At 41.1% G+C, this 27,300-nt stretch overlaps 1 protein-coding gene across 1 annotated transcript in view; it reads left to right on the top strand.

Moving 5' to 3' along the window:
- Positions 1-105: 105 nt before the first annotated feature.
- The window catches only part of LOC117832308 (oxysterol-binding protein-related protein 6-like), a 27,419-nt gene continuing 224 nt past the window's right edge, over positions 106-27,300 (top strand). The window contains exons 1-20 of the mRNA XM_034711392.1: positions 106-252; positions 11,486-11,573; positions 15,880-16,106; positions 17,180-17,323; positions 17,684-17,737; positions 17,840-17,953; positions 18,532-18,699; positions 18,813-18,954; positions 19,066-19,184; positions 19,342-19,428; positions 19,505-19,658; positions 19,783-19,916; positions 21,688-21,780; positions 23,955-24,135; positions 24,218-24,292; positions 24,502-24,716; positions 24,842-24,979; positions 25,967-26,030; positions 26,106-26,184; positions 26,292-26,436. Of these exons, the coding sequence (XP_034567283.1) occupies positions 15,939-16,106; positions 17,180-17,323; positions 17,684-17,737; positions 17,840-17,953; positions 18,532-18,699; positions 18,813-18,954; positions 19,066-19,184; positions 19,342-19,428; positions 19,505-19,658; positions 19,783-19,916; positions 21,688-21,780; positions 23,955-24,135; positions 24,218-24,292; positions 24,502-24,716; positions 24,842-24,979; positions 25,967-26,030; positions 26,106-26,184; positions 26,292-26,436 (2,274 nt within the window). The 5' untranslated portion in view covers positions 106-252; positions 11,486-11,573; positions 15,880-15,938. The remainder of the gene's footprint in view (positions 253-11,485; positions 11,574-15,879; positions 16,107-17,179; positions 17,324-17,683; positions 17,738-17,839; positions 17,954-18,531; positions 18,700-18,812; positions 18,955-19,065; positions 19,185-19,341; positions 19,429-19,504; positions 19,659-19,782; positions 19,917-21,687; positions 21,781-23,954; positions 24,136-24,217; positions 24,293-24,501; positions 24,717-24,841; positions 24,980-25,966; positions 26,031-26,105; positions 26,185-26,291; positions 26,437-27,300) is intronic.

Here is a 27,300-nt window from a genome sequence, read left to right on the forward strand (position 1 = left end):
AAAGTCTGTCAAGAATCTTCTTATCTTTTCTTATATTTGACTTTTTAAAATATTTAAATAAAGACGTCTGTGTTAGTGTAAAAAGAAAACCCCTCCAGGTGAAGCTGTTCCCATGATGCACCTGTGTTCTTGTCGGCTCACCTGAGCAGCTGGAGTCAGCAGCAGCACGCGCCGTGTTAGCAGAACGAGGAGTCTGAGCAGAGAGGGGAGAAGTCTGCAGTCGGACAGGACGATTCAACCAAGTTAAATCAGGTCAGTTCATTTTAAAGAGGTTTAAAAGTGTCTGTTTGAGTTAGAGTTCATTTAAACTGTGATATTTTTAATATTTTTAATATTTTTAAACTGGGAAGACTTGGACGGAATCAGTGTGTGTGGCCCTTTAAGACACGCGCGTGTTAATTAACAGTTCTTCACTTTGAATTTGTTTTAATTAATTTTCGGTTTTTAAATTCAGAAGATTTGAAGGAGAAAGTCGTTTTACTGCAGTTTCTTTACTTTGTTCATGTTAAGCAGCCTCATGGTAAAAGTTTGACAAATATTTAAAAAGAAAAAAATGAAGAAATCTTCTTTTGAAGTTGAATAAATCGAGTCGTGTTTGCTGTTTCTCAGTGTTCTGGTTGTTGTTCCATGTTGTCCAGTTGATCCAAACCTGTTTATTAAGCCTGCTGCCTGTCCGCACCCGTTCATTCTGACTGGCTGCTCTCCCCACAAACCAGTTTATTAAGTTCTCTTGTCTGTACATTATACAGTGCAAAGTTTCATTTCTCCCACTGCTTTCCACATTCAGGGCTTTAAATTCTCAGTTAGTTATATATAATCTTATTTCTCCTGCAGTTATTGAAAAAGAGGTTAACAGGTAGATTAAACAGGTTTAACAGCTAGCCTGAGGTGACTGAGTGTTTATTAAGGCAGTGCTTTTCAACCTTTTTTAAACCAAGGCACATTCTTACATTAAAAAAACACCAGTCACACCACCAACCAGAAGTGTTCCAAAATGACACATTTAGTCCCAGAGGAAAATAAATTCAGAGAGGAGATCTCAAAGTGTTTCATTTCTGTCTCCTGGACAACAAGGAGATCTGTTTGAAAGCAGAATGAGACTATAGCTTATCTCTCCTGTTTCTCATTCTTGCCTCCAGAGACTAAGTCTCAGCTTAGTCTCCCTTTCAGTTCAAGAGGAGATCTGGTCTGAGTCTGAAATGGCTCTCATGGATTCCTCAGGTGTTGTGACTCCTTTGAGCTCAGGTGGAGAAATCAGGGAGCTCTCTCAGTCTAACCTCATCCATTTGTTTTAGTCAGACTCACCCAGAGGAACATTTCTCTTCTCAGTCTCTGGAGACAAAATTCAGATTCTCACTTCAGCCTCGTTCAAGTTTCAAATAGTTCTCATTAGTTTCTCCTAAAATTCACCAGGAGAAATAACTGAGACCATGACATGAGTCTTATTTCAGACTTCAATGAGAGATCTCATTAATGGATCATTTGCTTCTTGTTTTAAATATATTTGGTCTTTATTTATCAGGACAGCTGAAGAGAGACAGGAAGTGTGGGGAGTAGTGAGTGGGGGAAGACATGCAGGAAATGGTCTACCGGCTGGGAATCAAACCGGGGACCCCTGTAGCCTCTGTATGTGGGGCGCTTAGACCGCTAGGCCACCAGTGCCCAAAAGAATCCGCCCCTTTAATTATAATAACCTGTCTAAATCTGGTCGGCCCTTTAGAGGCCCATATTTGAAATAAAGGGTCGGTCAGACCTGGGATGAAATCTCTATCTGTTGCAGTTTCTCTCAAATCCACTAAATCTTTGTGAAGTGGTTTTGTTCCACACAGACTTGTAAAGGAAGGACCAGACTGTGAAGTCAAAGAAGAGATCAGTTCACATCTAAAGTCCTGATCCTGAAGTGGTTCACATGTTTTAATGAGGATTGTAAGTTTGTGGATAATTCCATTGAAATGTTAATTTTGCAGGGCTCTGTAAATGTTGATGAAAGATGAGCTCAGGCTCTTTCTTTGCTCCATCTGAGCTTGAAAATAATTTCCCATCCCTACTTTATAAATCTGTTTTGATAGCTTTTTTAGCTAGCAGCAGCTTAGTCACACCTGAGATAACTGATCTAACTCTAGATGATCCCACTCTTAGCTAGCTAACTTCACCATTAGCTGCTAATTGACCCTTTTTCTATTGTATGGTGCAGCTGACATGCAGTCAGAGGAAAATGGCGGCCTGATAAAGACTTAAAGCTTAACTCATCTGATTGGCTAACATGTGCATACAGTGTGTTTGTTAGCAGCTTCACCTCAGTGAACAAACACACACCTCTGTCCTCCATCTTGTCCCTGTGATGCTCCTGTTGTCGTGCATATCATTGACCTCCATAGGATTTCCAACCGGTTCCGTTGCTCGTCTTCCCCGTCAGAGAATGCATGTGTGAATGCATTCAGCTCATCAATCACTTGACCTGCCTTTCTGCTCAACATACAGAACTACACCCTAAACTGTAACGCTGGGTCATAAACACCTCTGAGCATGGAGGGATCAGACACGTGTCAAATTAACCCGTGTATGTTGCTCTGGAACATTCCTAGACGGAGGGAAGAGGTAAAAACTAGAGAGAGAGAGAACCGGTCTGATCAGGGCTGACATCATATCAACTCAAATATGAAGGAACATACTGTACCAGACACAACGATACAATCTTTGTAAAGAAGCAAATGTTCTTAAATCACCAACAAGATCCTTTTTTTGGTGATTTAAGAATGTTTTTGTTTTCTGGATGCATGAGACCAGAGAGGACAAAAACAAACAGAAGTACTGTGTTTGCATGCTGCAACCTCTGAGGCTAAACAATAGAGTACATAAAACTGCAGTTCCTTGAGTGGCCACTAGAGGCTGGCTCCAGAAGTGAGTCCACCCTGATAGTCTAGTCTTAAAAAGTCTGAGTTAAGCACACATACAGAAACAGGCTAGTCTCTATGGATCATTTACCAGGAGGACTCTGTATCTGTGGATTCATATTTAAATCAAACTGTTGGATGATGTTAAGGATAGGAGCTGTAATTGCTCTCAGTCACTCCTGGGTGTGTGCTTTGTCTTTTCAGATCATTAAGTTGATGCATTCAACCTCCCTGCTGCTTGTGTTGTTCTTTTGAAGAGTGATTCATGCATATGTCTGACGTTTCCAAGTAGGTCTCCTCTGTGGCTGTTTTAGAAACCGCCTTCTATACTAGCAGTACGTCCTGATCCGGTCTAAATTCAGTCTGTAGTCTGTGAACAAGAGAGAAATCTGCAGGCTGATAAACTCCCTGGATGTCTACTGACTCTGGAACATTTCTCAGTCTGCCTTGCTTATTGTTTCCCACAATGCACTGCGCTCATTCAGGTTTTATGTGCTGTGAAAATCATTGAATTCCATTAACCTCTTCTTTAGATTGATCATTTTCTTCTAAGTAAACATTCAGGACATTCAGACATTACTAACTTTACAGACAAAAACAAACAAATTACAACAATATGGCACTTCTGAAAAAGTAAACAGAAAGATAACTCAACAATAATGAAGTTAGTGAATCAATACTTCACTCTCTAACAGGCTCTAACAGTGACAGCAGATTAAGAGTTTATAATGGGTGTGTCTTATCTCTAGATTTACTCTCAGCTTAGTGGGGTGTGAAGCTTGTCTCTAATGTAGTCTGCTAAAGGTTTCCATGTTCTCTCAAACTTCTCAGAGGAGTTATGGATAGTGAATCTCAGGTTTTCAAGTTTTAGTTGTTGCATCACATCTCTCAGCCAATGAGACCAGCTCAGGGAGTGAGAGGATTTCCTCTGGAGCAGGATCAGCCTCTGAGCTAATGAAGTTACAAATACATAAACCCCTTCTTAACTTTTTAAACCATCAGTGATGCTAAAGGAGAAGTTTATGTATCAGTTCGGCTGTTGCATTCAGAAACCGGAAATCCAGTGACGTCTGACCCAGCATCCTGTAGACCAGATCCAGCAGAACAGACAGACTACAGACTAAATCCAAACTCAGTATGTAGCAGGTCGTTTTAAAAAACAGCCCTTGTCTCTGCTCACCATACCTTACTGGTTAGATCGTCTGTTAGCTTCTTTTCAACGTCACCCAACCTCCTGCTGTCAACTTCTTCTTTGTCCAATTCACTTCAGTTTATATTACCATCATTCGTGTCAGCAGCGCCACCACCAGGAGTCACAAGATAGTGACCTGGAGAGTCAAATTGGATGAGTAGATCTGTATTTCAACTTCTGGTCACCAAAAACACCATGATGTGCATTTTGTGCTTTACAGCAGGGGTTCCCAAAGTGTGGGTCAGGACCCCTTGGGGGGTCATGAGGTGTCTTTTTTTTAAGTTATCTAAAAATATTACATTTTACCCATCATAGTAAAAAATATCAACACAAACAGGAGCTAACCTTGAAATAAAACCTTGTAAATATAAAGTGTAATGAGTTTTCTGCCTTTCTTTGTCTCCAGATGACTCCTGAGTTTAGAGTTAGTGAACAGTTAATGATCTAAAGCATCAGTAGCAGCAGGTTCATTCATAACACACAGGAAACACAGACACATGCTCATATAGGGAGGGTCACTTTCTGCAGACCAGCTAGGGGGGGGTCGTGGGCTGAACCGTTTGGGAACCCCTGCTTTACTGTTCCCTAAAGGTGAATTCAGTGAGTCACTTGTCTCCTGCTCTACCACATTCACTTGTAAGCCTCACCATTGATGCAACAAAGAATACCAATCTTCTTAATAAGCCTTCCAAACTCCTGTTTCTATAACTCAGACTTCCTCTGTGCTATCATTCAGCCCTGATGGCTTCTTCTTGAGAAACACTCTAACCTTAGTTTGGGATGTCCCTGAGTGATCGAGCTGAAGATCACATTTGTGACAGGATCTTGAAACCTGCATTGAGTTATTGGAAACATGTGATGCATTAATTGAATTCAGAGTTCAAATCGTGCAAATGTCACATGCTTAGTTTTTGTGCTGCGGGCCAGTTGAACTGAAACGATGTTTATGAAGCCATGGTGTCACGTCTATACCTCCAACCCTGCTCTCTCTTTCTCTGGTGGACTGGTCGGACTGCATACTTCTCATTCTGCACATCTCCCTCTGTCCCAGTACATGACTCTAAAAGTTGGTGTCACACCATGGCCGTGATGCGGTTGAAGTTTGAAAGTGCGTCTCTTTGGACGGGGTAGAGGTAGAGCTGAGGTTTGGTTCATGAGTGACAGTTGGTCCCCAGGGTGATATTTTCACTAACAGGGTTAGCAACATGCCGAGTTCTCCTTGGAATTTAGTTTCCTAAAAGCAACTTTGTGTGATTTTTTAAAATTGAAGTTGTCATCGTAACCCGTCCTGAGCTCGCCGTCTGGACGCCTGGACGAGATGTTGAAGAAGGGAAAGCGGCGGCGGGCTTCTGGTGAGTCAGCTGCTGCAGGATGGAGAAGACTTGAGTGTGTGGTGAAGTAAGGTTGCTTCAAACAGCCGAAGCAAGGAGGATTATGTGTAGTGTAAAGACGTCACAATAGAGTTATCATTATATCAATCTCATTACAACAGCAACAATAAATGAACTCTGATGTCCACCCTGCACACAGTGCTGCCACAGACGGTAATAAAAGGCAGTATAAGACAGACTCTCTTTAACATCATGTTTAACCAGAATTTAAGATTTTGATGACCTTTTAATGAGAACAGTGGGATGTAGAGGCTGTGACTGAGGGAGGAGCAGAGACACACACACTGCAGGTAGTAAGAACAAACTAACTCTGACTCCTTTCTGTGGTGTGTTCAGAGGTGTGGAGGTTTTTATAGTTTCTGTGGAGTCTAACTGCTGAGAGAAACATCAGAATGAAACAACGTCTTACCATCTCTCTACTTCATGTCAGCTCGCTGCTGCTGCCTGACCTCTCACCTTCTGTTACTCCTTTGAGCTTTGAGTTGAAATCATGACTTTAGATCTCTTAATTAAACACTATTGAACACAAACATAATAGATGTATAGTTTTGAAGTGGATTGAATATTACTCTGTGTGCCAGAAAAACAAACATATTGTCATCATCTAAACGTGAGCTGAGTGTTCTTCACAGGCCCTTGCACACATGACTTTAGATTTATAAAATGTCTGGTTTGTTTGCTAGCCTTGTTGTGAATCAATCCATCTTTATTAGGGATGCAACGATATCAAAATCTCACGGTATTAAAATAAGATGACTTTGAAAAAATGTCATAGTGTGGAAAATGAAGTGCCAGGAATGATCAGGATAAACACACTTACTGTAATTGAACACAAACATAATGCTCAAATGTTCTAATCAATCAATCAATCAATCAATCAATCTTTATTTGTATAGCGCCAAATCACAACAAACGTTATCTCAAGACGCTTTTACAACCATAGGAGGTCTAGACCACACTATGTCAAATTATGAACAGAGACCCAACACCAAGACAGGGTAAGACTCAGTCTGACCCCACCTTAATCCATCATGAGCATTGCACATCGCAGTATTTAGCTAGTTACAGTGGAGAGGACAAACTTCCTTTAACAGGCAGAAACCTCCAGCAGGACCAGACTCATGTTAGACAGCCATCATGCCTCGACTGAGTTGGGTCTGGAAAGACAGATAGAGGGGAGTAAGAGAGAGAGGTGATAGTGATGAGACGAGTCGTAGAAGCTGTTGCCGCTGGAGTCCAGCACGTCTGTATCAGCTGGAGTCCAGCACGTCTGTATCAGCTGGAGTCCAGCACGTCCACAGCAGGAGGACGTCAACGGCAGCTCAGAGGAATCTACGAGACAATGGAGCTCAGGGACTCCAGAAAGGTCTATGGTTAGTAACTTTAATGGGACAGGCAGAGTTAAAGTAAGTGATGAAGGGGTTGGGGGGAAGAGGGTGAGCTAGGATCCCAGTGTGTCAGTGTGCCAGTTCCCCCGGCAGTCTAAGCCTATAGCAGCATGACAAAAGCTGGTCCAAGCCTGATCCAGCTCTAACTATAAGCTTTATCAAAAAGGAAAGTTTTAAGTCTACTCTTAAAAGTGGAGAGGGTGTCTGCCTCCCGGACCCTGACTGGTAGATGATTCCAAAGGAGAGGGGCCTGATAACTGAAGGTTCTACCTCCCATACTACTTTAAGAGATTTTAGGTACAACTAGCAGGCCTGCATGTTGGGAGCGTAGAGTTCTAGAGGGGGAATAGGGCACTATGAGCTCTTTAAGATACGAGGGTGCCTGATTTTCAAGGGCTTTGTAGGTTAAAAGAAGGATTTTAAATTCTATTCTACATTTTATTGGGAGCCAGTGTAGAGAAGCTAACACTGGAGAAATGTGCTCCCTCTTCCTAGTTTTAGTCAATACTCGAGCTCACATTTATTACTACCAACAGGGATTTATATGTGCAGGCACATCCAGTGTTTCAAGCAAATACAAAAAGCCAAGGTACAAACTTCCAGTTGAGTGTCTTTAAACTGACTGGAAGTTTGTACCTTGGCTCAAGTGAGTTCACCAACCTTTAAATCCCTCATTGTCCTCCACTGAAAACAGCTGCAGGGGGATGATTCAACAAGTGCCTTCTCATATGAATGAAAAAACAACCACTGATAATACATGATGATAATTTAAAATTAAAGAAGAATAAAAGATAAATAAATAGAAAGGAAAATTTTAAAAAAGTGACACTATGATAAGATAAATAGGTTAATATGTAAGAAATGAAAAAATGAAATAAGAATAACAATAAAAAATATAAATAATAAATAAATGATTATAATAATAGTAATATTTTTAATACCAAAACAAATTCAGAAATAAACAAAAAACTAAAAAACAGGTTGTGATTTTTATAAAGCTCCAAATCACAACAATTATTATAAAAGGACTTGGTCTGATCTTAATCCACCATGAGCAGAGCACTTTGCAAGTTACAGGACAAACTTCTTTTAACAGGCAGAAACCTCCAGCAGGACCAGACTCATGTTAGACACACATCTGCCCACCAAATAATAGTTACTGTTTTAAACCCCCATGCAGTATTATGCACTTAAACCAGAATGAAAGCTCCCTGTAGGTTTGTTTAGGAAGAGGAGTTATTCAGCCTGTTAAAGGAGGTTGCTTTATTGAAAATTCTGACTCAACCTTACACACACACACACACACACACACACACACACACACACACACACACACACACACACACACACACACACACACACACCTCTCTTACATAATCAAAAAAGGACAGTGAATATGAAAGTGTTTTTGGAACCAGTCTTTAAACATGTTTATTCTGCTTTAAAAATGGGCGCTTCAGAATGGACTCTAATGGGGATTCTTTGGCTTTTGGGTTGAGCCTCAAGTGGACACTTTAGGAACTGCAGTTTTTAACACTCTGGCTTCATTTCCATCACTGGAGGTTGCCTCTTGCTTGCTTGCTTGTATTGAAGCTAAAGGGCCGTTTGAGGTGAGCAGTCCTTAAATATTCAGTCCTTGTCCTTTTCAGTTGTCCAAAGAATCCACAGAGCAAGGCGAGTCCACATGGTCTCTTTATCTGTGTAGCATTCCTGACAACCTTTATGTTAAACATTAGATTAGGACTTTATATGGCTGCTGCCTGTCTTCTTAGAAAGGAACAGACACATGTGAGTAAAGTTATGACAACAAAAGAGACTCTATGTTCATTAAATAATAACCAGGGCAGGTCGGTCCCATCCCTCAGCCTTATAAGGTGTGTGTGTGTGTGTGGACTGTCTCTAACCTGAATGCTTGGTACAGTGAGTAACAGAGATATGCAACAGTGATATGCAATCACAGAATGATGTGTAGTGCAAAGCATGAAGGGAATGTCACAGCCCTCCTTTCTACTCCTCTGTTTGTTTTTTGTGGTTCCTACGGGACTCCAAAGACTGAACCGGCTCTCTGGATGTTATTGAACCAGGAAGTGTTGGACAACATTTCATATCCTGTATTCCAGGGCTGCATGATAAGTAGGGATGTCAACAATTAACCAAGTATGGATTAATTGATTGTTAAGAATTTACTCAGACACATGTTGTTGTTTGGATTTCCTCTCCCGTGGATCAAACATGATGTGGTCTCATATCTGGTTCAGGTCTCAGGGAGGTGTTTGAAGTTTAAAGCATGTTTGGATGTGAATCAGCTGACTGAAGGTGGAGACGCTCAGCTGGGGGCTGCAGCTGAGTGACAGGTCTCCATGAGAGCTTTGTTTCTCCCCCCCGGACTGATTCTGACCCGGTCTCTCTCCCGGCTGAGACCTGACCGCGTTCACATGATTATATTCCTCAATAAGAACGAGGAGACAGGAAACTGGACTCTGAGAGTCTGAATCTGTTTCTGTTCAGTTCCCTTGTTGAAGTCTGAGCCGTCACTTTTATGACTGTGTGTCTGCAGAGATTATGAGCCTGCTCCACACGGTGATATTCAGCCTGTTTAACATTTTGAACTCCTCAATATGATCCACAGATATTTAATACTGTCAGTTAGAAACACTGAGTCAGGAGGGAAACTTTGATTCAGGGAGAAAAACACATTCTGCATTATTTCTGATGGAAAACTTTTACGTTATTAAATGATTAATTGATCGTTAACATTTCCAAAGATCATTTACAGAAAATGCAATTTGCTTCCCTAACAATAAGCAATATTTAATAATCATCACGGTATGAATGTGGACTTTGATGCCTCCCTAAAAACCCACAAGAGTTCAGAAAGATGGAGCCCAGCTAAGAACTTGCAGTAAAAAACCCACTTGTGTTGTTGTGAATAGTTTTAAACTCATTAGAGTTTCCATGAATGACAGAGGAGCTGTGTTAAACATCAGGGCTGAGAAATAAGGTCAACATGGATGTGCCAAAAACTGCAGTTCCTAAAGTGGCCACATGAGGATGTCTCCAGAAGCTTGACATGTTCAGTAAACTTAAAGCCCCTGAGAAGCAGATTTACCACCAGTGATATTCTCAACAAGGGAAGTGTTCACTGTTTAAAGAAAGCAGAATGAGATTTATTTAAAGCACTACTAACGGACAAATTCCTCCAGATCTGTGTCCGGTCTGTCTCCGATCCGTCTGATAGGTTTCTATTCTAGTCGGTGTGTTAACTTCCACTGGATCCGCTCCGTTGTGTTCCGGCTGCGTCTATGTTTGCCGCATCAATCTCAACAGAGCAGATGGAGCGGGACAGGAAGTCAGGTTTCACCAAAACAAAATGAAAACATCCGGTTAATTTTCAGAATAAAACACTCTGTGTCAGACTACAGTGGGAAAACCTCGGTCACATGACTCCAGCTGTCCGGCGGTCCTACTCCGGACCTCAGGGGATCTGGTGGAAGTCCCGTGTTCCACTGATGAATGCTTTGTCCACAGGGGGCGCCAAAATCAACACAAGCCAAAAGTTTCCAAATCACAGAAAGTTCCTTTTCTTGAAGCGTGTGCATCATGTAGTCGAGTAAACAATGAATCCCGTCACCCTCTCTATCTGGCACCAGAGTTACCCCTCTGTGTAACTGTTAACTGTGAAACTGAGACTCACCTGAAACAGATGCATATAAACATTGTGATGCACGAACAAGGAAGTCTTTTATTTCATGTTTGCCATCGTTGTTAGAAGAATATATATTGTCATCTGATAGTTGATGGTTCAGAGATTATCTGTCCCTCTCAGCTTCCTGTTAATTTCAAAATAAACTACATGATCCTGTGTGTTACATACAGTAAGATGAACTGCAGGACTATCAGCAGCTACAGTAAGATGAACTGCAGGACTTTATCAGCAGCTACAGTAAGATGAACTGCAGGACTATCAGCAGCTACAGTAAGATGAACTGCAGGACTATCAGCAGCTACAGTAAGATGAACTGCAGGACTATCAGAAGCTACAGTAAGATGAACTGCAGGACTATCAGCAGCTACAGTAAGATGAACTGCAGGACTATCAGAAGCTACAGTAAGATGAACTGCAGGACTATCAGAAGCTACAGTAAGATGAACTGCAGGACTATCAGCAGCTACAGCTCTGATCTTGCTACTTATTTCACTTTGCATCCAGTCTGATCATCAAATCTCTAACTCTGGACCTTATTTAACATTTAGCTGAAGTGTCCTGAGTTTACAAACTTCTGTCTCTGGAACAAACTTCAATGATAACTCTTGAATCTGTTCTTAAAGCTCAGCTCAGGGTTCTTCTTTTCGTTGCTAACGCTCAGCTGCTGGAAACAGATCAGTTCCAGATCTCATCATCTCGTGATGACAGAGCTGGCAGGCCTGTTTGGTCAGCTCGGAGTCTGTTGCTCCTTTTCCTGCCCCGCCCAGATACCTGCCGCCTCTCATATACGCTAAGCTGACAAGCTGCTCATCCGGTGTGTCTGTGCTCTCAGGGAGACTCAGAGGACTGATGGGAGGTTTTAGAGGCTGAAGGAAAAGGAGTAAAACTAAAGTAGTATTTTTATATTTTTACAGGATCTTTACACAGAAACCTGCAGCTCTGCCTGTGATTTAAGGGACTACAACAGGAACAGCAGCCTGTAAGAATCAGGCCAACACACAGGTGTGTTTCACTTCATAGAGGGACTCCATTACTTTTAATTCTTGCTCTACTTTAATATTACCTCTCTGAGTTTAACAGACAGATGTGATCTTTAATATTACCTCTCTGAGTTTAACAGACAGATGTGCTCTTTAATATTACCTCTCTGAGTTTAACAGACAGATGTGATCTTTAATATTACCTCTCTGAGTTTAACAGACAGATGTGATCTTTAATATTACCTCTGAGTTTAACAGACAGATGTGATCTTTAATATTACCTCTGAGTTAAACAGACAGATGTGATCTTTAATATTACCTCTGAGTTTAACAGTCAGATGTGATCTTTAATATTACCTCTCTGAGTTTAACAGACAGATGTGATCTTTAATATTACCTCTCTGAGTTTAACAGACAGATGTGATCTTTAATATTACCTCTCTGAGTTTAACAGACAGATGTGATCTTTAATATTACCTCTCTGAGTTTAACAGACAGATGTGATCTTTAATATTACCTCTGAGTTTAACAGACAGATGTGATCTTTAATATTACCTCTGAGTTAAACAGACAGATGTGATCTTTAATATTACCTCTGAGTTTAACAGACAGATGTGATCTTTAATATTACCTCTGAGTTAAACAGACAGATGTGATCTTTAATATTACCTCTGAGTTTAACAGTCAGATGTGATCTTTAATATTACCTCTCTGAGTTTAACAGACAGATGTGATCTTTAATATTACCTCTCTGAGTTTAACAGACAGATGTGATCTTTAATATTACCTCTCTGAGTTTAACAGACAGATGTGATCTTTAATATTACCTCTCTGAGTTTAACAGACAGATGTGATCTTTAATATTACCTCTGAGTTAAACAGACAGATGTGATCTTTAATATTACCTCTGAGTTTAACAGACAGATGTGATCTTTAATATTACCTCTGAGTTAAACAGACAGATGTGATCTTTAATATTACCTCTGAGTTTAACAGACAGATGTGATCTTTAATATTACCTCTGAGTTAAACAGACAGATGTGATCTTTAATATTACCTCTGAGTTAAACAGACAGATGTGATCTTTAATATTACCTCTCTGAGTTTAACAGACAGATGTGCTCTTTAATATTACCTCTCTGAGTTTAACAGACAGATGTGCTCTTTAATATTACCTCTCTGAGTTTAACAGACAGATGTGATCTTTAATATTACCTCTCTGAGTTTAACAGACAGATGTGCTCTTTAATATTTACAGTCATTATAGAAGCAGATCATTTAGAGAGAGTGATGTTTTATAACAAGGGGCTGACATGAAAGTGAGCTTTTTAAGAGACTCGTGCATCATGGTGACGTTTATGTGCAATATTAATAAACAGGCTTTGCAAATTACATCAAAATGAAATAATCAAGAATTCTACTTTTTAATTAAGATTTTAAATCATGTTATTGAGAAACGTGTCAATATGTTAAAATTATTTATTATTAAATTATTTTTAAAAATAGGAAAATATTAACAATATTTAAATGATTGCATTTTTGCATACATATTTTCAAAATAAAAGCATTGATTTTTATTTATTTTTAAATGTTTGATTTAATTTTTATACTCATTCATCTATCAATCAATTAGCCAATTTAAATTTAGAGTGCAGGATTTATATCATGATATCAGTCTGGACGGTTTCTTGAGATTATTATTCACAGAGATCCAACATGGCCGACTTTAGCCAGAGTTGCATGACACCCTGAGCAGGACCAGACTCACTTGTGGACGGCCATCTTCCTCAATGGAAAGAGATGATTTTAATCTTTAATGGTGACATTAAGTTCAGTTTTTATTCAAACTCCATCATCTGATAACGGCTGCTAAAAACAAAAACTTCCACCATGTTTCGTTCAGCCTCTTCAAACTTTGGACAGGTATTTCCACCTTCAACACTTCCTCCAGCCGACTGTTTTCACCTGCTGGATGAGAAACAGGAATGCCAGCGATGGAGGGAGGGGGGGGAGGATCTATTGTCTGTGGTTTCAACTTAATTAGACATTCATTGTTTTCTGTCTGACCCAATGACTCAGACATTCAGGCTTTGGAAAGTTAGAGGAAGTTTGATTTTCCTATTGTGTAAATGTTACACTGATCCAAACAAAGTAAACAAATGGATGTGTTTTTACTTTGGGCCTTAATGGTAACAGACATGGTTTTATTTGTTAAACCAGCAGCTCAATCCATCTAACCTCACAAAATATATCTTTAAAGGTAAACAAGCTTCACATATGCTGAACACGTGCATTAAATTCTGCTACAGGTTCATGCTCTGAGACATTCTTACCTCTGTAGTTGTCACATCATTCCAAAGTTGATGTCCTGCAAAGTCTTCTTCAGGTTTTTAAAAACATTTTAATTTACTTTATTTTGAGATTTTGCATTATACATTTAAAAAGACCAAAAACTCAGATATGACCATTTAAAAAAAGACATTTATATCCATTATGCAATTTATTGGAAAGCTAACTTTGCATCCAAAAATAATTTCTTGTGTATATTATTCAGGAACTAGCTATGTTTGCTCATTGAACACCTTCCTATGGATGTTTTATTTAAAAGTGTGACAGAATTTGAACTCCTGAGTTTTATTACACAGTAAAATCAATCATTTGATTTTATTTATTTTAGTGCGTTCACTTCATAAAAATGGTAATATATTAATAATTGCTTATTTTTCTCTTCTTTTTGGTTTATTTCTTTATTAATTGCATTTTAAATACATGGAAAGTCAAAGTTCCCCCTGGTGTTATAAAACATGCTGATTGGAAATGTTTTTGAATATTTTAAGAGGCAAACAGTTAATTTGCATCTCTAGCTGACTTCATTTATATTTATAGGATGTTTACAAGATGTTTTCATAATTTGTACAATTATGAACAGCCATAAAAAGCTGCCTCCTTCCTCTAGGTCATGGATTCAGATCACACTCATGTAGGAGAGCAGAAATTATTTGAAATGTAATTTTAAAAGTTAATTTTTTTTATTTGCACATCATAAAAAACAACAATATACGCAGTGGAATCCTAAACATTATGAAAATGAAAATACCTTCCCTGCTGCTTAACAAAGTTATAAAAAGCAGCAACACATGAGTTAAAAAACAATTCCATAATTTAACATTTATAAGACAAAATGAAACGATCAGATCAGAGAGGAATGTGGAGACGAGATGTGGAGAGATTGTTCCAAAGTTAAGATCATAAAGTTCATTTTCTTGCATTATTTGATTCTCAAAACATGACATTAGTATACTTTACTTTGTTAATAAGGACTTAAAAACTGATTTGCAAATAATGGAACATTTACTTTGACATGTGATTAATTGTGATTTAAAAAGTGGATCATTTGATGGCCTTAGACTGAACTGAAGGTGACGCACAGATAAAGAAAAGAGGTCAAGTATGTAAAGCATTGAAGTCCTAGTTGCACAATTAAACCTCACAGACAATGGTAGAGCTTTCTTTAGAGGGTTCATTTTTTATTTATGCTTCTGAGTCATTGAGTTCATTTTATAAACATCAGGTTTATCAGAAGCTATGTGACAAAGCTGCCTTCAAAATAAAAGCCCACTGAAAACAATCAACACAAAAGAAATAGAAAACCAAACCATGTATTAAAAACATATCAGAGAATAGAGGTCAACATATTTAGTATTAATAATAATAATTGTATTTAAAGAGCAGTTTTCAAAAGACGGGTTACAAAGTGTTTTACATGAACAGCAACATAAAACAAGGAGGTCATAAAATCTCACACGGCAAGATCAAGACATAAAACAGGTTTTAAAAAAGTCCCCTAAAAGATCAAAATAAATATTTTATATATGAATATTAGTTAAATATTTTATCTATAAGTATAGCATTTAAAAAAAATTCCCCCAAAAGATCAAAATAAAAATGTTATCTATAAATATAAATAAAATATTTAAAAAAATTCCCCTTAAAGATAAAAATAAATATTTTGTCTAAATATAAATAAAAAAAATTTAAGGTAAAATTATATCAAAATCTATATATTTTAAATTGGTTAAAATCAAGTGAAATAAAATAAAATAAAAACAAAATAAAGTTGAATACATTTATTAATTTACAGTACATGTTTTTTTATGGCTTTATTGATGCTATTAAATTGTAATCAACTTTATGAAAAGTAAATAGTTCCTAAAGTTAAAGCTACTTTTTAAAAGGTTGGATCTCATGTTGGATTTTAATATTTTTGCAGCTTTCCTTTAAAGAAATGTGTCTAACTGCCCTCCCCTTCACGTCTCTGTCCTCCTCAGTCTCGTCCGTTTTGCCATGAGACACATCCTGTCCTGAAGGTGCTGCTTTCATTCTCCCCATGCAACGCTATCAACAACACCCGGTCCCCATGGACCCTCAGGTGTGCCCGCCCCCTCTGAGCAGCAGCCAATCGTTGATCAGCGGCACCGACAAATCCCCGGCCAGCACGTTCAAACCGGGCCACTCACGGAGCAGCAGCACGGGCTCCTCCAAAACAACCAAACAGGTAAACAAAACAACAACAGGTAAACAAAACAACAGGTAAACAAAACAACAGGTAAACAAAACAACAGGTAAACAAAACAACAGGTAAACAAAACAACAACAGGTAAACAACAGGTCTGTTTTATTTTGGTGTGTTTGGAACCCTCCAGCTGTTCTTGGATGTTTTGCTTGGACAGCTGTCTTCATTCTGCTTCTACTTTTGCTGAAACTCAAACAGATCTGCATTAGAGAAAAACATCACTCTCAATAAAGCTTAAAAAGAAAAAGGAGGTAATGTTGAGTGGATTTCCTCCAGAGTAAAACAGAGTTATTCACTTTAAAGGCACTGTGAGGAGCTTTCATGTTGTTTTCTGGCGGCCGCTTTGCATGAAATCTGTCGCCTCTTTCAGGGATGAGGACTGCATTTCCCATGAGCACCGTCAACCTCTTTCATACAAACATGGCTCTTTCAAAAGCGTGCATTTGGATCCAGATCGTTTTTTTAAAGTCCTACTTTTCTTTGTTCAGACACCTATGTGCGGGCTGCAGAGTACTGAGGTAATGTATTCATTTGTACCTTTGGGAGTGTCATTAAGTGTAACAACATTACAATTAGCTTGCAGAGGTTAACAGTCAGAGCTGCGGCGTCATGATGTGAGCTCCAGTGTTTCTCCATCTGCAACAATACTTCATCAGAAACATTCAGCATAAAGAAATACTCATTTAAACTCATGAAGAGGCATCAGTAATACAGTGAGACTATTTCAACATCAGGGAAAAACTCCTCACTGTGCCTTTAAAATAAAAATCCAAATTTTGCAGATGTGATCTAAAAGGATTCACTGTTTCTTTATTCATGTTGATGCTTTCTCTTCCCTGAGAGTTATAACCTGCCATAAAGGCGTTTCTTCCTTCCAGGCTGCAGGCAGGAGATTAATATTGTCCATGCAATTTCTAAAAAAATGAGTCCAACATTTCCCTTTCTCACACTCCCACAATCAGAGCGGCAGAGAAGCTTTAAGTCCTCCACATCTACGCTCCATCAGGGGAGAAGTGACATTTCTAACATGCTTTCTGCATCTCTCTGTGTTTCAGTCTCGTCACTGGGAGGTGATGGACGATCTGCAGAACATGGACATGTACTCGGTCCCCGGCTCCACCGTGGACCTCAGTATTCCTGGGATCTGTGAGGGGTACCTGATGAAGAGGAGGAAGTACCCGCTCAAAGGCTGGCACAAGGTGAGGTCATGAGTTTGTGTGCACTTAAATCCTGTTTCTGCAGGACCAGCTTTAAGGAAATATTAAATAAAGAAGATCCAAAAGAATGTCCCTCTCTCCAACACGGTCTCAGCAGATGTGTGTCTAACATGAGTCTGGTCCTGCTGGAGGTTTCTGCCTGTTAAAGGAAGTTTGTCCTTGCCACTGTAACTTGCTAAATGCTGCAAAGTGCTCTGCTCATGGTGGATTAAGATGAGATCAGACTGAGTCCTGTCTGGAAGAGGGGACTGGATCTGATCCGGTCTTGATGTTGGGTCTAGAGTACAGTCTAGGTTGTGATTTGATCCTTTATAAATAAAGACTGATTTTGGTCTTTTTCAGAGATACTTCATGTTGGAGAAAGGAATGCTGAAATACTCCAAGACGCAGCAGGATGTGAGTGATATTAAAGCTTTGTGATGATGAGTCTGTCCTCTTTGGTTTTAAATCTTAAATGTTTCATATTTAAAGTCTTAAAAACCAGCTTTGTGTTTTTAGATTCAGAGAGGGAAGCTGCACGGCACTCTGGACGTCAGCGTGGCCGTGATGTCCATCAACAAGAAGTCCAAACGCATCGACCTGGACGCTGGAGACAACCTCTACCACCTCATGGTACCTACACAGCCCTGTTCAGAAAGGCTTCACGCCCCCCTGATGACACAAACCACTTCCTTTATGATCAGCAATGTGCAGCTTCTGTGCAGAAGTGTAGCTCCTCCTAGCAGCATCTGTTTTCCCCCCTCCGAGCTACATGCATGGAAGTTGAGCTCCGTCTGAGTCTGTCTTCTGTCTCATATCTTAGTTTAGTGCAGGATCATGCTAACATCTTAAACCTGTGTTTCATACCAGCTTGATCATCACTGAAAATGTCCTTGGAATGTCCTGGAAAATGATCTCTGGAAAAGAGTGGGAACCCTGGAGTGATTCTCAATGCAACATTTCACAAATGCATGGTGTTTTCCACCACTGTATAAATAATAATAATAAGAATAATAACACATCTAAATATTTTTGAAATAGTAATTAGGATAATAATAATTTTAAAAATCCTCACAGTAAAGTTTAAAGAAAAATAAGTCACTAAAATAACTTCAGGTTGAATCTTTACTAGAATAAATATTTTTAGAAGCTCCAGATCAGTTTTCTGAGTTCTGTATTTTCAGCTTCTTTTCTCCTTTCCTCCCTGAAAGGCAAAAAGCCAGGACATCTTCTACATCTGGCTGACCAAGCTGTGTGCCCATCGAGTGTTCAGGAAAAACGAGGCGATGAGCGTCCATCACGGCGTCCTCCACGCTCTCTCCATGGGCTCGGGGAACCTCCCCTCCATGGCCACTCTGGCTCAGCAGAACAGATCCACGGTGGGTTCAGGTCCTCCAGCTTCAGCTGCTTGTTCTCTGAGAGTTTGAGTTCAGAGACGACGTGTGGTGTATGTTTGTCTGTCTTTTAATGTGGCTTTCACTGTGACCTCCAGCCTCCTCACTACGCCAGCTCAGCATCAGTGTACCAACCAGAGATGATGAGCCCCGCCCCCGCAGTCGCCACTCCTCCAGGAGTGACCAAGAAGGTGTCGGCCTGGCTGCAGCAGACCCACGACATCGATGCAACCTCAAACGGTGAGAATTAACTTTTTATATCTTTATTAATAAAAGCACGAGTTTACAAAGTGAAGCACAATCCAAGTCACCTCTCTAACCCGTGACCTTTGACCCCTTTCTGTTTCTCAGACCTGGCTCGCTGTCAGGCCGAGCTGACTGAACTGGCTCAGCTCATCCAGCGTCTTCACTGGCTGGAGGGAGGGCTGCCCATCACAAACACAGACCTGGAGATGAGGATCAGCATGCAGGTGAGTCTTCAGAGGACAGGTGTGGATCTTTGGGATTCAAGCTGCAGAATTTAACTGGATGTTTGTTTCATACAAATAAAATTTACCTGCTGCAGATTTGAAAGGTTAGATATCATCATGGTAAGAGGAAGAAACCATGTCTGTGTTTGTCTTTCAGAATCTCTCTCTGGAGAAACCAAAGAAGAAAATAGGGAAAGGATTCGGTCACTCCAGGACGTTGTCCCGTGTTGAAGCTCTTGGGATGGTAGGACGCCGTTTTGATTCATCTTCATTTTAAACATTTTATAAACATCAATTTAAACATATCCGGTCTTCCTCAGTTCACCTCAAGCCACCTGAGCACTAACAACGGTGGTATGGGGGGGTCTGTTCAGTCCATCCCAGACTACGTCTACAATCAGCTGTCCAACCCTCAGGTGACCTCACCTGAAGCCAAGAAGCTCCATCAGGACATCTGCACTGTTTCTCAGAGAGGTACTACCCCCCCAAGAAACACACACACACACACACACACACACACACACACACACACACACAGAAACACACACACACACACACACACACAGTGGATTCTAAAGTTGTTGTGTGTTTCTTGTAGTTCACACTTCCCTCAGGTCCGTCCACGAGGTTCTGACCTTTGAGAGGGAGAGACTGAGGCAGGCCTGGACCAGTCCAGACCTGAGAGAGAACACCTCACAGCAGCTCGCCACACTCTGCAGCACACTATCCGAGGTAACACACACACACACACACACACACACACACACACACACACACACACACACACACACACACACGCACGCACGCACACACGCACACACGCACACACGCACACACACACACACACACACACACACACACACACTGAAGTAGAGCTTGTTTAAACAAAATCAAAACTCAGAGGATCCAGATTTGTCCCTTTTCTGAAACACTGAAGGAAAAAACACCAAAGTGTGGCTGACAGATTTAAGACACCTGTTCACTCGACCTCCTCACTTCCTCTCCCTGAATGAAAACACTGATTAATTTACACAAACAACACAAAAAAGAGGAGTAGAAGAAGAAGAAGAGTATCGGCCTGAGAGGACAAAAGAGACCCAGCCCTCTGCGTCTGTTGGTGTGTGAAACTGTTGAGCAGGTTTGGGTTGTTTTTTTTTTTTTAGGCACAAGTTATCACAGGCACGTCCTGCAGGAACACACCTCGACTCTCTCTCTCTCACACACACACACACACACACACACACACACTGTCTCACACACACACTCACGCTCACTGTCACACACTGAAACCCAGCAGAGATTATTCCTGCTGTCACACTGACAGCCTCTGTAACTTTTCCTGTTCTGTGTTGCACGAGGTTTCCTCTTTGCATGTTTCCTCTCACAGCTGCATGTGAGCTGCTGTCTCCTTCAACATGCTGAACATCGTGTCGTTGTGACTCTGGGGTTTATTTATTTTGTTGTTTGGTTGCCTGGCAGCTGGCTGTCACCCTGTTACTGTGAGAACCCAACTTACAAGTTAGCCTGAAGTGATTCACTCAAGCTCCTCTCAATCAATCTTTATTTATACAGCACCAAACGGTCTCCTCAGACTCTTATAAGACCAGATCAGATCCAGTCCCCCCTTCCAGACAGGACTCAGTCTGATCTCATCTTAATCCACCATGAGCAGAGCACTTTGCAGCATTTAGCAAGTTACAGTGGCAAGGACAAACTTCCTTTAACAGGCAGAAACCTCCAGCAGGACCAGACTCATGTTAGACACACATCTGCTGAGACCGTGTTGGAGAGAGGGATAGAGGGAGATGAAGAGAGAGAGAGATGATAGTGGGGAGACGGATAGTAGTAGTTGTAGCAGCTGGAGTCTGGACCACGTCCACAGCAGCAGAGATCCAGAGGAACCTACGAGACAAGGGAGCTCAGGGACTCCAGAAAGGTCTATGGTTAGTAACTTTAATGGGACAGGAAGAGTTAAAGTGAGAGACAGGCAGAGAGAGGAGAGAGAGGGAAAGACAGGATCCCAGTGTGTCAGTCTAAGCCTATAGCAGCAGAACTAAGACCTGGTCCAAGCCTGATCCAGCTCTAACTATAAGCTTTATCAAAAAGGAAAGTTTGAAGCCTACTCTTAAAAGTAGAGAGGGTGTCTGCCTCCCGGACCCTGACTGGTAGATGATTCTAAAGGAGAGGGGCCTGATAACTGAAGGCTCTACCTCCCATACTACTTTTAGAGACTAAACTTTTAAAAGAAGTTTTCCTTTCATGCACAGCAGACTGACTTGTCTCTCTTCAACATGTAGACTTCAGTATCAGAGCGTTAAAACCATCAGATAAGGAAGGGTCAGTTTTGTCTCCTCAGTGTGAGGAGAGAGCAACACGTCCATGCTTGGTCTCTTGCTTTGGACTCTTTTTGCCTGTCTGATCATTCATTTTGCCCTCCTGTGTTTCCGCTTGCATGGCTCATCTGTGTGTGTGTGTGTATTTCTTTCATTGCATGTGGTTCTAGCTTGACATACAGTCACGTCTGACCAAAGTCCACTCACTTTCCCTGTCCTCTGACTCTACTGAGGGATCCTTCTGCACCGTCCGTCCTGACCAGGTGTGTACTGTGCTGTGCGTTCATGATGTGTGTGTGATGGATGCTTTCTCCCTCTGTGCATGTTTTGATCTCATTACCTCACTGTCACTCATTTGCATCAGGTAACATTTGCATTTGAAATCATGGAGGAAATGAATATGAAGTACAAATGAATGACAGTGTTGTCACGTTGTGGGGTTTAGTTGTGTCTCGTCATGCTTTATGTAAGGGCTGCATCAAACATCTTTAAATGAGTTCATCTGTAAACTGTTTTCTGTCTAATTAAAGGTTTGGTCTTTAAAAGGCAAGGCAGCTTTATTTGTGTAGAGCATTTCATACAGGAGGGCAACTCACTGTGCTTTACACTAAAACATTAAAAGCACTGGAAACATTCAGACAAGCATAAAAGAACAGAATTAAAATAACAAATATAATAAAACAGAAAAGAAAAGTTAGAAATATATTCAAAGTAGATTTAAATTCTGCATTTAAAGAGAGTTAAAATAATCTAAGATAGGAAGGCAGTGTTAAATAAAAAGGTCTTAGTCTTTGATTTAAAGAGGTGAGAGTTGGAGCAGACCTGCAGCTTTCAGGGAGTGTGTTCCAGATATGTGGAGCAGAATGACTAAACGCTGCTTCACCATGTTTCCTTCTGACTCTAGGGACTGAAAGCAGACCAGTACCTGAGGACCTCAGAGGTCCTAATGGTTCCTAAACCATTCAGGTCTTTATAAACCATCAGCAGGATTTTAAAGTCTACTCTCTGACAGACAGGAAGCCAGTGTAGAGATCTAAGAACTGGACTGATGTGGTCTACTTTGTTGGTCCTTGTTAGGACTCGAGCAGCAGCATTCTGTATGAGCTGCAGCCGTCTGATGGACTTTAGGGAGTCCTGTAAAGACCTGTTACAGTAGTCTAGTCTGCTGCATGGATCAGTAAAAGGCTGGAACGCTCAGAGAAATGCTCTTCACAATCTTAGAGTCCAGAGAGATTTATTCAAGGTGCTTCTTTTAAAACCTCCAAACTTTAAATCTACAGGATGACAAAAAGCTGCAGATCCTTGTGTTTATGAAGCAGCTACAAGCTAATATTTGATATTTGTCATCATTTATGAAATATTTAGCAACCAGGGCGCTTAAAAGAAACCACTTGTTGATCAAACTATTCAGAGATTTGGACAGATTAACTAAAGATTGATTGTGGAGCTTTAGTCACTAAAGTTTATCACCATTAGAATTGATAGTTTCTCAAAGTAGTTAGCAATGAAGACGCTCTGCAGCTTTAAATGAGACAGCTAATAGTTTAGGAGATTGTTTTTTATCAAATAAACATTTCATCTTGGGATTTATAGACTAATAAATTAAGAAAAGATTGTAGAGGCGGATCAGACCCGGCAGGAATTTTGAGAAGAGGTTAAAGTGATTCAGAGAGGATCCAAGGTGACTTATTCTGAAGTTATGAACACAGGAATTTAAAATCTGACTATCTGACTGAAATGTAAGGAAACACTTTGTTAACCTGCAGACTGTGATTGTTCTTTCAATGTCAAATTGGTTTGCAGAGTGTCTACAGTTAGCAGAGCTAGCTCCACCTGCAGGTCAGCGTCTTCATGCCTGTGCTGGTCCCTCATGTCTCTGCTGGAGTGGTTACATGTCAGTTTAATCAGACACAGCCTACATACAACTTTATCTCCATTCACTAGATCAACACACTGACAAACCACGCCGTGCTACAGGACGACATCTGTCAGCTGTGTTTGTTTACATCCAGGTCGTAGAGCTTTAGAGCGTTACAGAAGAAACCAGAGCTGCAGCCCCGGATAGTGGGGGATGGCTAGGCTCCAGGTCCGCTTTACAGGGTCCGTGTTGGTGGCTCTTTACTTTGCAGCCTTGAGGGTGACGTGCTCCTGGACTTTGGAACCCTCTGATACTCTGAATGACTGTTTGCTGATGATATGATTCCAACTCCAAGTCATCTAGGTGGAAATCAAATCAAAAGTACTTTCTCTAACTGGGATCTCTCTCTCTCTCTCTCTCTCTCTCTCTCTCTCTCTCGCTCTCTCTCTCTCTCTCTCTCTCTCTCTCTCTCTCTCTCTCTATCTCTCTCTCTCTCTCTCTCTCTCTCTCTCTCTCTCTCTCTCTCCCTCTCTCTCTCTCTCTGTCTCTCTCTCTCTCTCTCTCCTCCCCCCCTCACAGAGGACTCCATCGATGGGTCGTCACATTCACAGGACGCCCTCCGTGGCCGACTCCATGGCCGAGTATTTCGATGCCAGCGAGGTCATCTTGTGCGACACGTCGTCTGAGGCCGAGGCGTCCGATGAGTCCGGTCTGAGTGACATCACGACCACCAGCAACTCTGAGCCTGAAGAGGGACACAGTGAGTTTCTATCATCCACCCAGCACACATTATTAAATATAGAGTGAGTCTGAGTTTCCTCTTCTCTCCTCCTTCTCTTCAGCCACAGCCACCCTGAACTACAGAGCCAGCCTGAACAACGCTCAGGAGAGACCCAGCCCAGTGCTGCGCAACACAGGTGACCCCCCCTTCATGCTTTAACACTGAGCAGGTTTTAGATTAAGGGGGTCAGAATAAAGGATCCAAAGGCTTCTACACAGGTCTGAGATCTTGAGCTGGAGTGGGACACATGTGGGATGAGTGTTAAAAGTAGATTCATGATTTATCAGATCCAGTTTGGTTCCAAATCACTGAACTTTAAACATCTTTCATGTTCCTGTGATCCAGGCAGTCGTACCACCCTCCCCGCTCCGTGCGCAGACAACAGCCACATCGGCATCATGACCATCCTGTACAACAACATCGGGAAGGATCTGTCCCGAGTGTCCATGCCGGTGGCTCTGAACGAGCCGGTGTCTCTGCTGCAGAGACTCAGCGAGGAGCTGGAGTACTGTGACCTGCTCGACATCGCCAACACCATCGATGATCCCTACGAGAGGATGGTGGGTTTTCATCTGGGAGGATTCAGCTGCTGCAGATTTTCTGTTGTTTGTTTTTATGAAAGCTGTGGTGAAGTCTATCTGTGAACTATCTGTTCAAGTATCAAATATCTGTCTGTGCTCTCCAGGTCTACGTGGCTGCCTTCTCCATCTCTGGATACGCCTGGGCCACATGGAGGAATCGCTACAAACCTTTTAACCCCGTCCTGGGAGAAACCTACGAGAGCCACAGAGAGGACCGAGGCTTCAAGTTCCTCAGTGAGCAGGTGAGCAGCAGAGAGATCCAGGAACAAGCTCATGAGCCTAACCAGAACAAAGTCATGATTCATGTTTGCTCCTCCAGGTCCAAAGTGAAAATGTGGTCTCAAAGCAAAATTTTCACTTTTTCATGATTTTCACTTTGTAACCAAAATTTTCTCTTTTCCATGTTTTTTAAGATAAGAGGCAAAATTTTCACTTTTCCATGTTTTTTTAGTTATGAGGCAAAATTTTCACTTTTTCATGATTTTCACTTTGTAACCTAAATTTTCACTTTTCCATGTTTTTTAAGATAAGAGGCAAAATTTTCACTTTTCCATGTTTTTTTAGTTATGAGGCAAAATTTTCACTTTTTCACGATTTTCACTTTGTAACCTAAATTTTCACTTTTCCATGTTTTTTAAGATAAGAGGCAAAATTTTCACTTTTCCATGTTTTTTCAGTTAGGAAGCAAAATTTTCACTTTTTCATACCTAAGTGAAAATCATGAAAAAATGAAATTTTTTAATTCTGATGTGAAAAAACATTAAAAAGTGAAAATTTGGTGTCCGGTATGAAAAATGAAAATTTTGCATCCAAAGTTAAAAATTATGAAAAAGTGACATTTTTTTGTCTGGTATGAAAAAGTGAAAATTTTGTTTACGAAGTGAAGAAACATGAAAAACTGTAAATGTTGTCTCAAAGCAAAATTTTCACTTTTTCATGATTTTAACTTTGGAGGCAAAATTTTCACTTTTTCATACCAAAGTGAAAAAACATGGAAAAAGTGAAAATTTTGCTTCTAAAGTGAAAATCATGAAAAGTGAAAATTTTGTGTCTGGAAGCAACATTTTCACTTGTCCATGTTTTTTCACTTAGGTATGAAAAAGTGAAAGTTTTGCTTCTTAACTGAAAAAACCTGGAAAGTGAAAATGTTAATTCTGATGTATAAAACATGAGGAAAGGTAAAACTGAGAAGAACAAAGTGTGATGATGATTTGTGTTTGCTCCTCCAGGTCAGCCATCACCCGCCCGTCTCTGCGTGCCATGCAGAGTCAAAAAACTTCACCTTCTGGCAAGGTAGGATTCTAACCTACAGGTGAAACCCTCTCTGCAGGATCAGAGTCCAACCTGACCCTCTGTTTGTTCTCTCAGATCAGAGATGGAAGAACAAGTTCTGGGGGAAGTCGATGGAGGTCCTCTCGTCTGGAAATGTCAACGTCTCTCTGCCGAAGTGAGACACAGATTCAGTTCTTCAGTCAACATGTGCAGCTCATCAAACGACACTTGTTTTTAATGTGTGTGTGTGTGTGTGCATTGTGTGTGTGTGTGTGTGTGTAGCTATGGTGATCACTACGAGTGGAACAAGGTGGTGACATGTATCCACAACGTGCTGAGTCAGCAGCGCTGGTTGGAGCACTACGGCGAGGTCATCATCAAAAACACAAAGAGCGACCTGTGCACCTGCAAGATCACATTCGTCAAGGTGAGCACACTCACACACACTCACACGCACACACACGCACACACACAAGCACACACACTCACACTCACACTCACACACACACTCACACTCACACTCACACTCACACTCTCACACACTCACACTCACACTCACACTCACACTCACACACTCACACTCACACTCACTCACACTCACACTCTCTCACACACTCACACACACTCACACTCACACTCACACACACTCACACACTCACACACTCTCACACACTCACACACACTCACACTCACACTCTCTCACACACTCACACACTCTCACACACTCACACACACTCACACTCACACTCACACTCACACTCTCTCACACACTCACACTCACACTCACACACTCACACTCACACTCACTCACACTCACACTCTCTCACACACTCACACTCACACTCACACTCACACTCACACTCACTCACACTCACACTCTCTCACACACTCACACTCACACTCACACTCTCTCACACACTCACACTCACACTCACTCACACTCACACTCTCTCACACACTCACACTCACACTCACACTCACACTCACACTCACTCTCTCACACACTCACACTCACTCACACTCTCTCACACACTCACACTCACACTCACTCACACTCTCTCACACACTCACTCACACTCACACTCACACACTCACACTCACTCACTCACACTCACTCACACTCACTCACACTCACACTCTCTCACACACTCACACTCACACTCTCACACACACACACACACACACACACACACACACACACACACACACGCACACGCACACACACACACACGCACACGCACGCACACACACACACACTCACACACTCACACTCACACTCTCACACACACAC

Source organism: Notolabrus celidotus, chromosome 20 (assembly GCF_009762535.1).
Source record: "Notolabrus celidotus isolate fNotCel1 chromosome 20, fNotCel1.pri, whole genome shotgun sequence".
Lineage (NCBI taxonomy): Eukaryota > Metazoa > Chordata > Actinopteri > Labriformes > Labridae > Notolabrus > Notolabrus celidotus.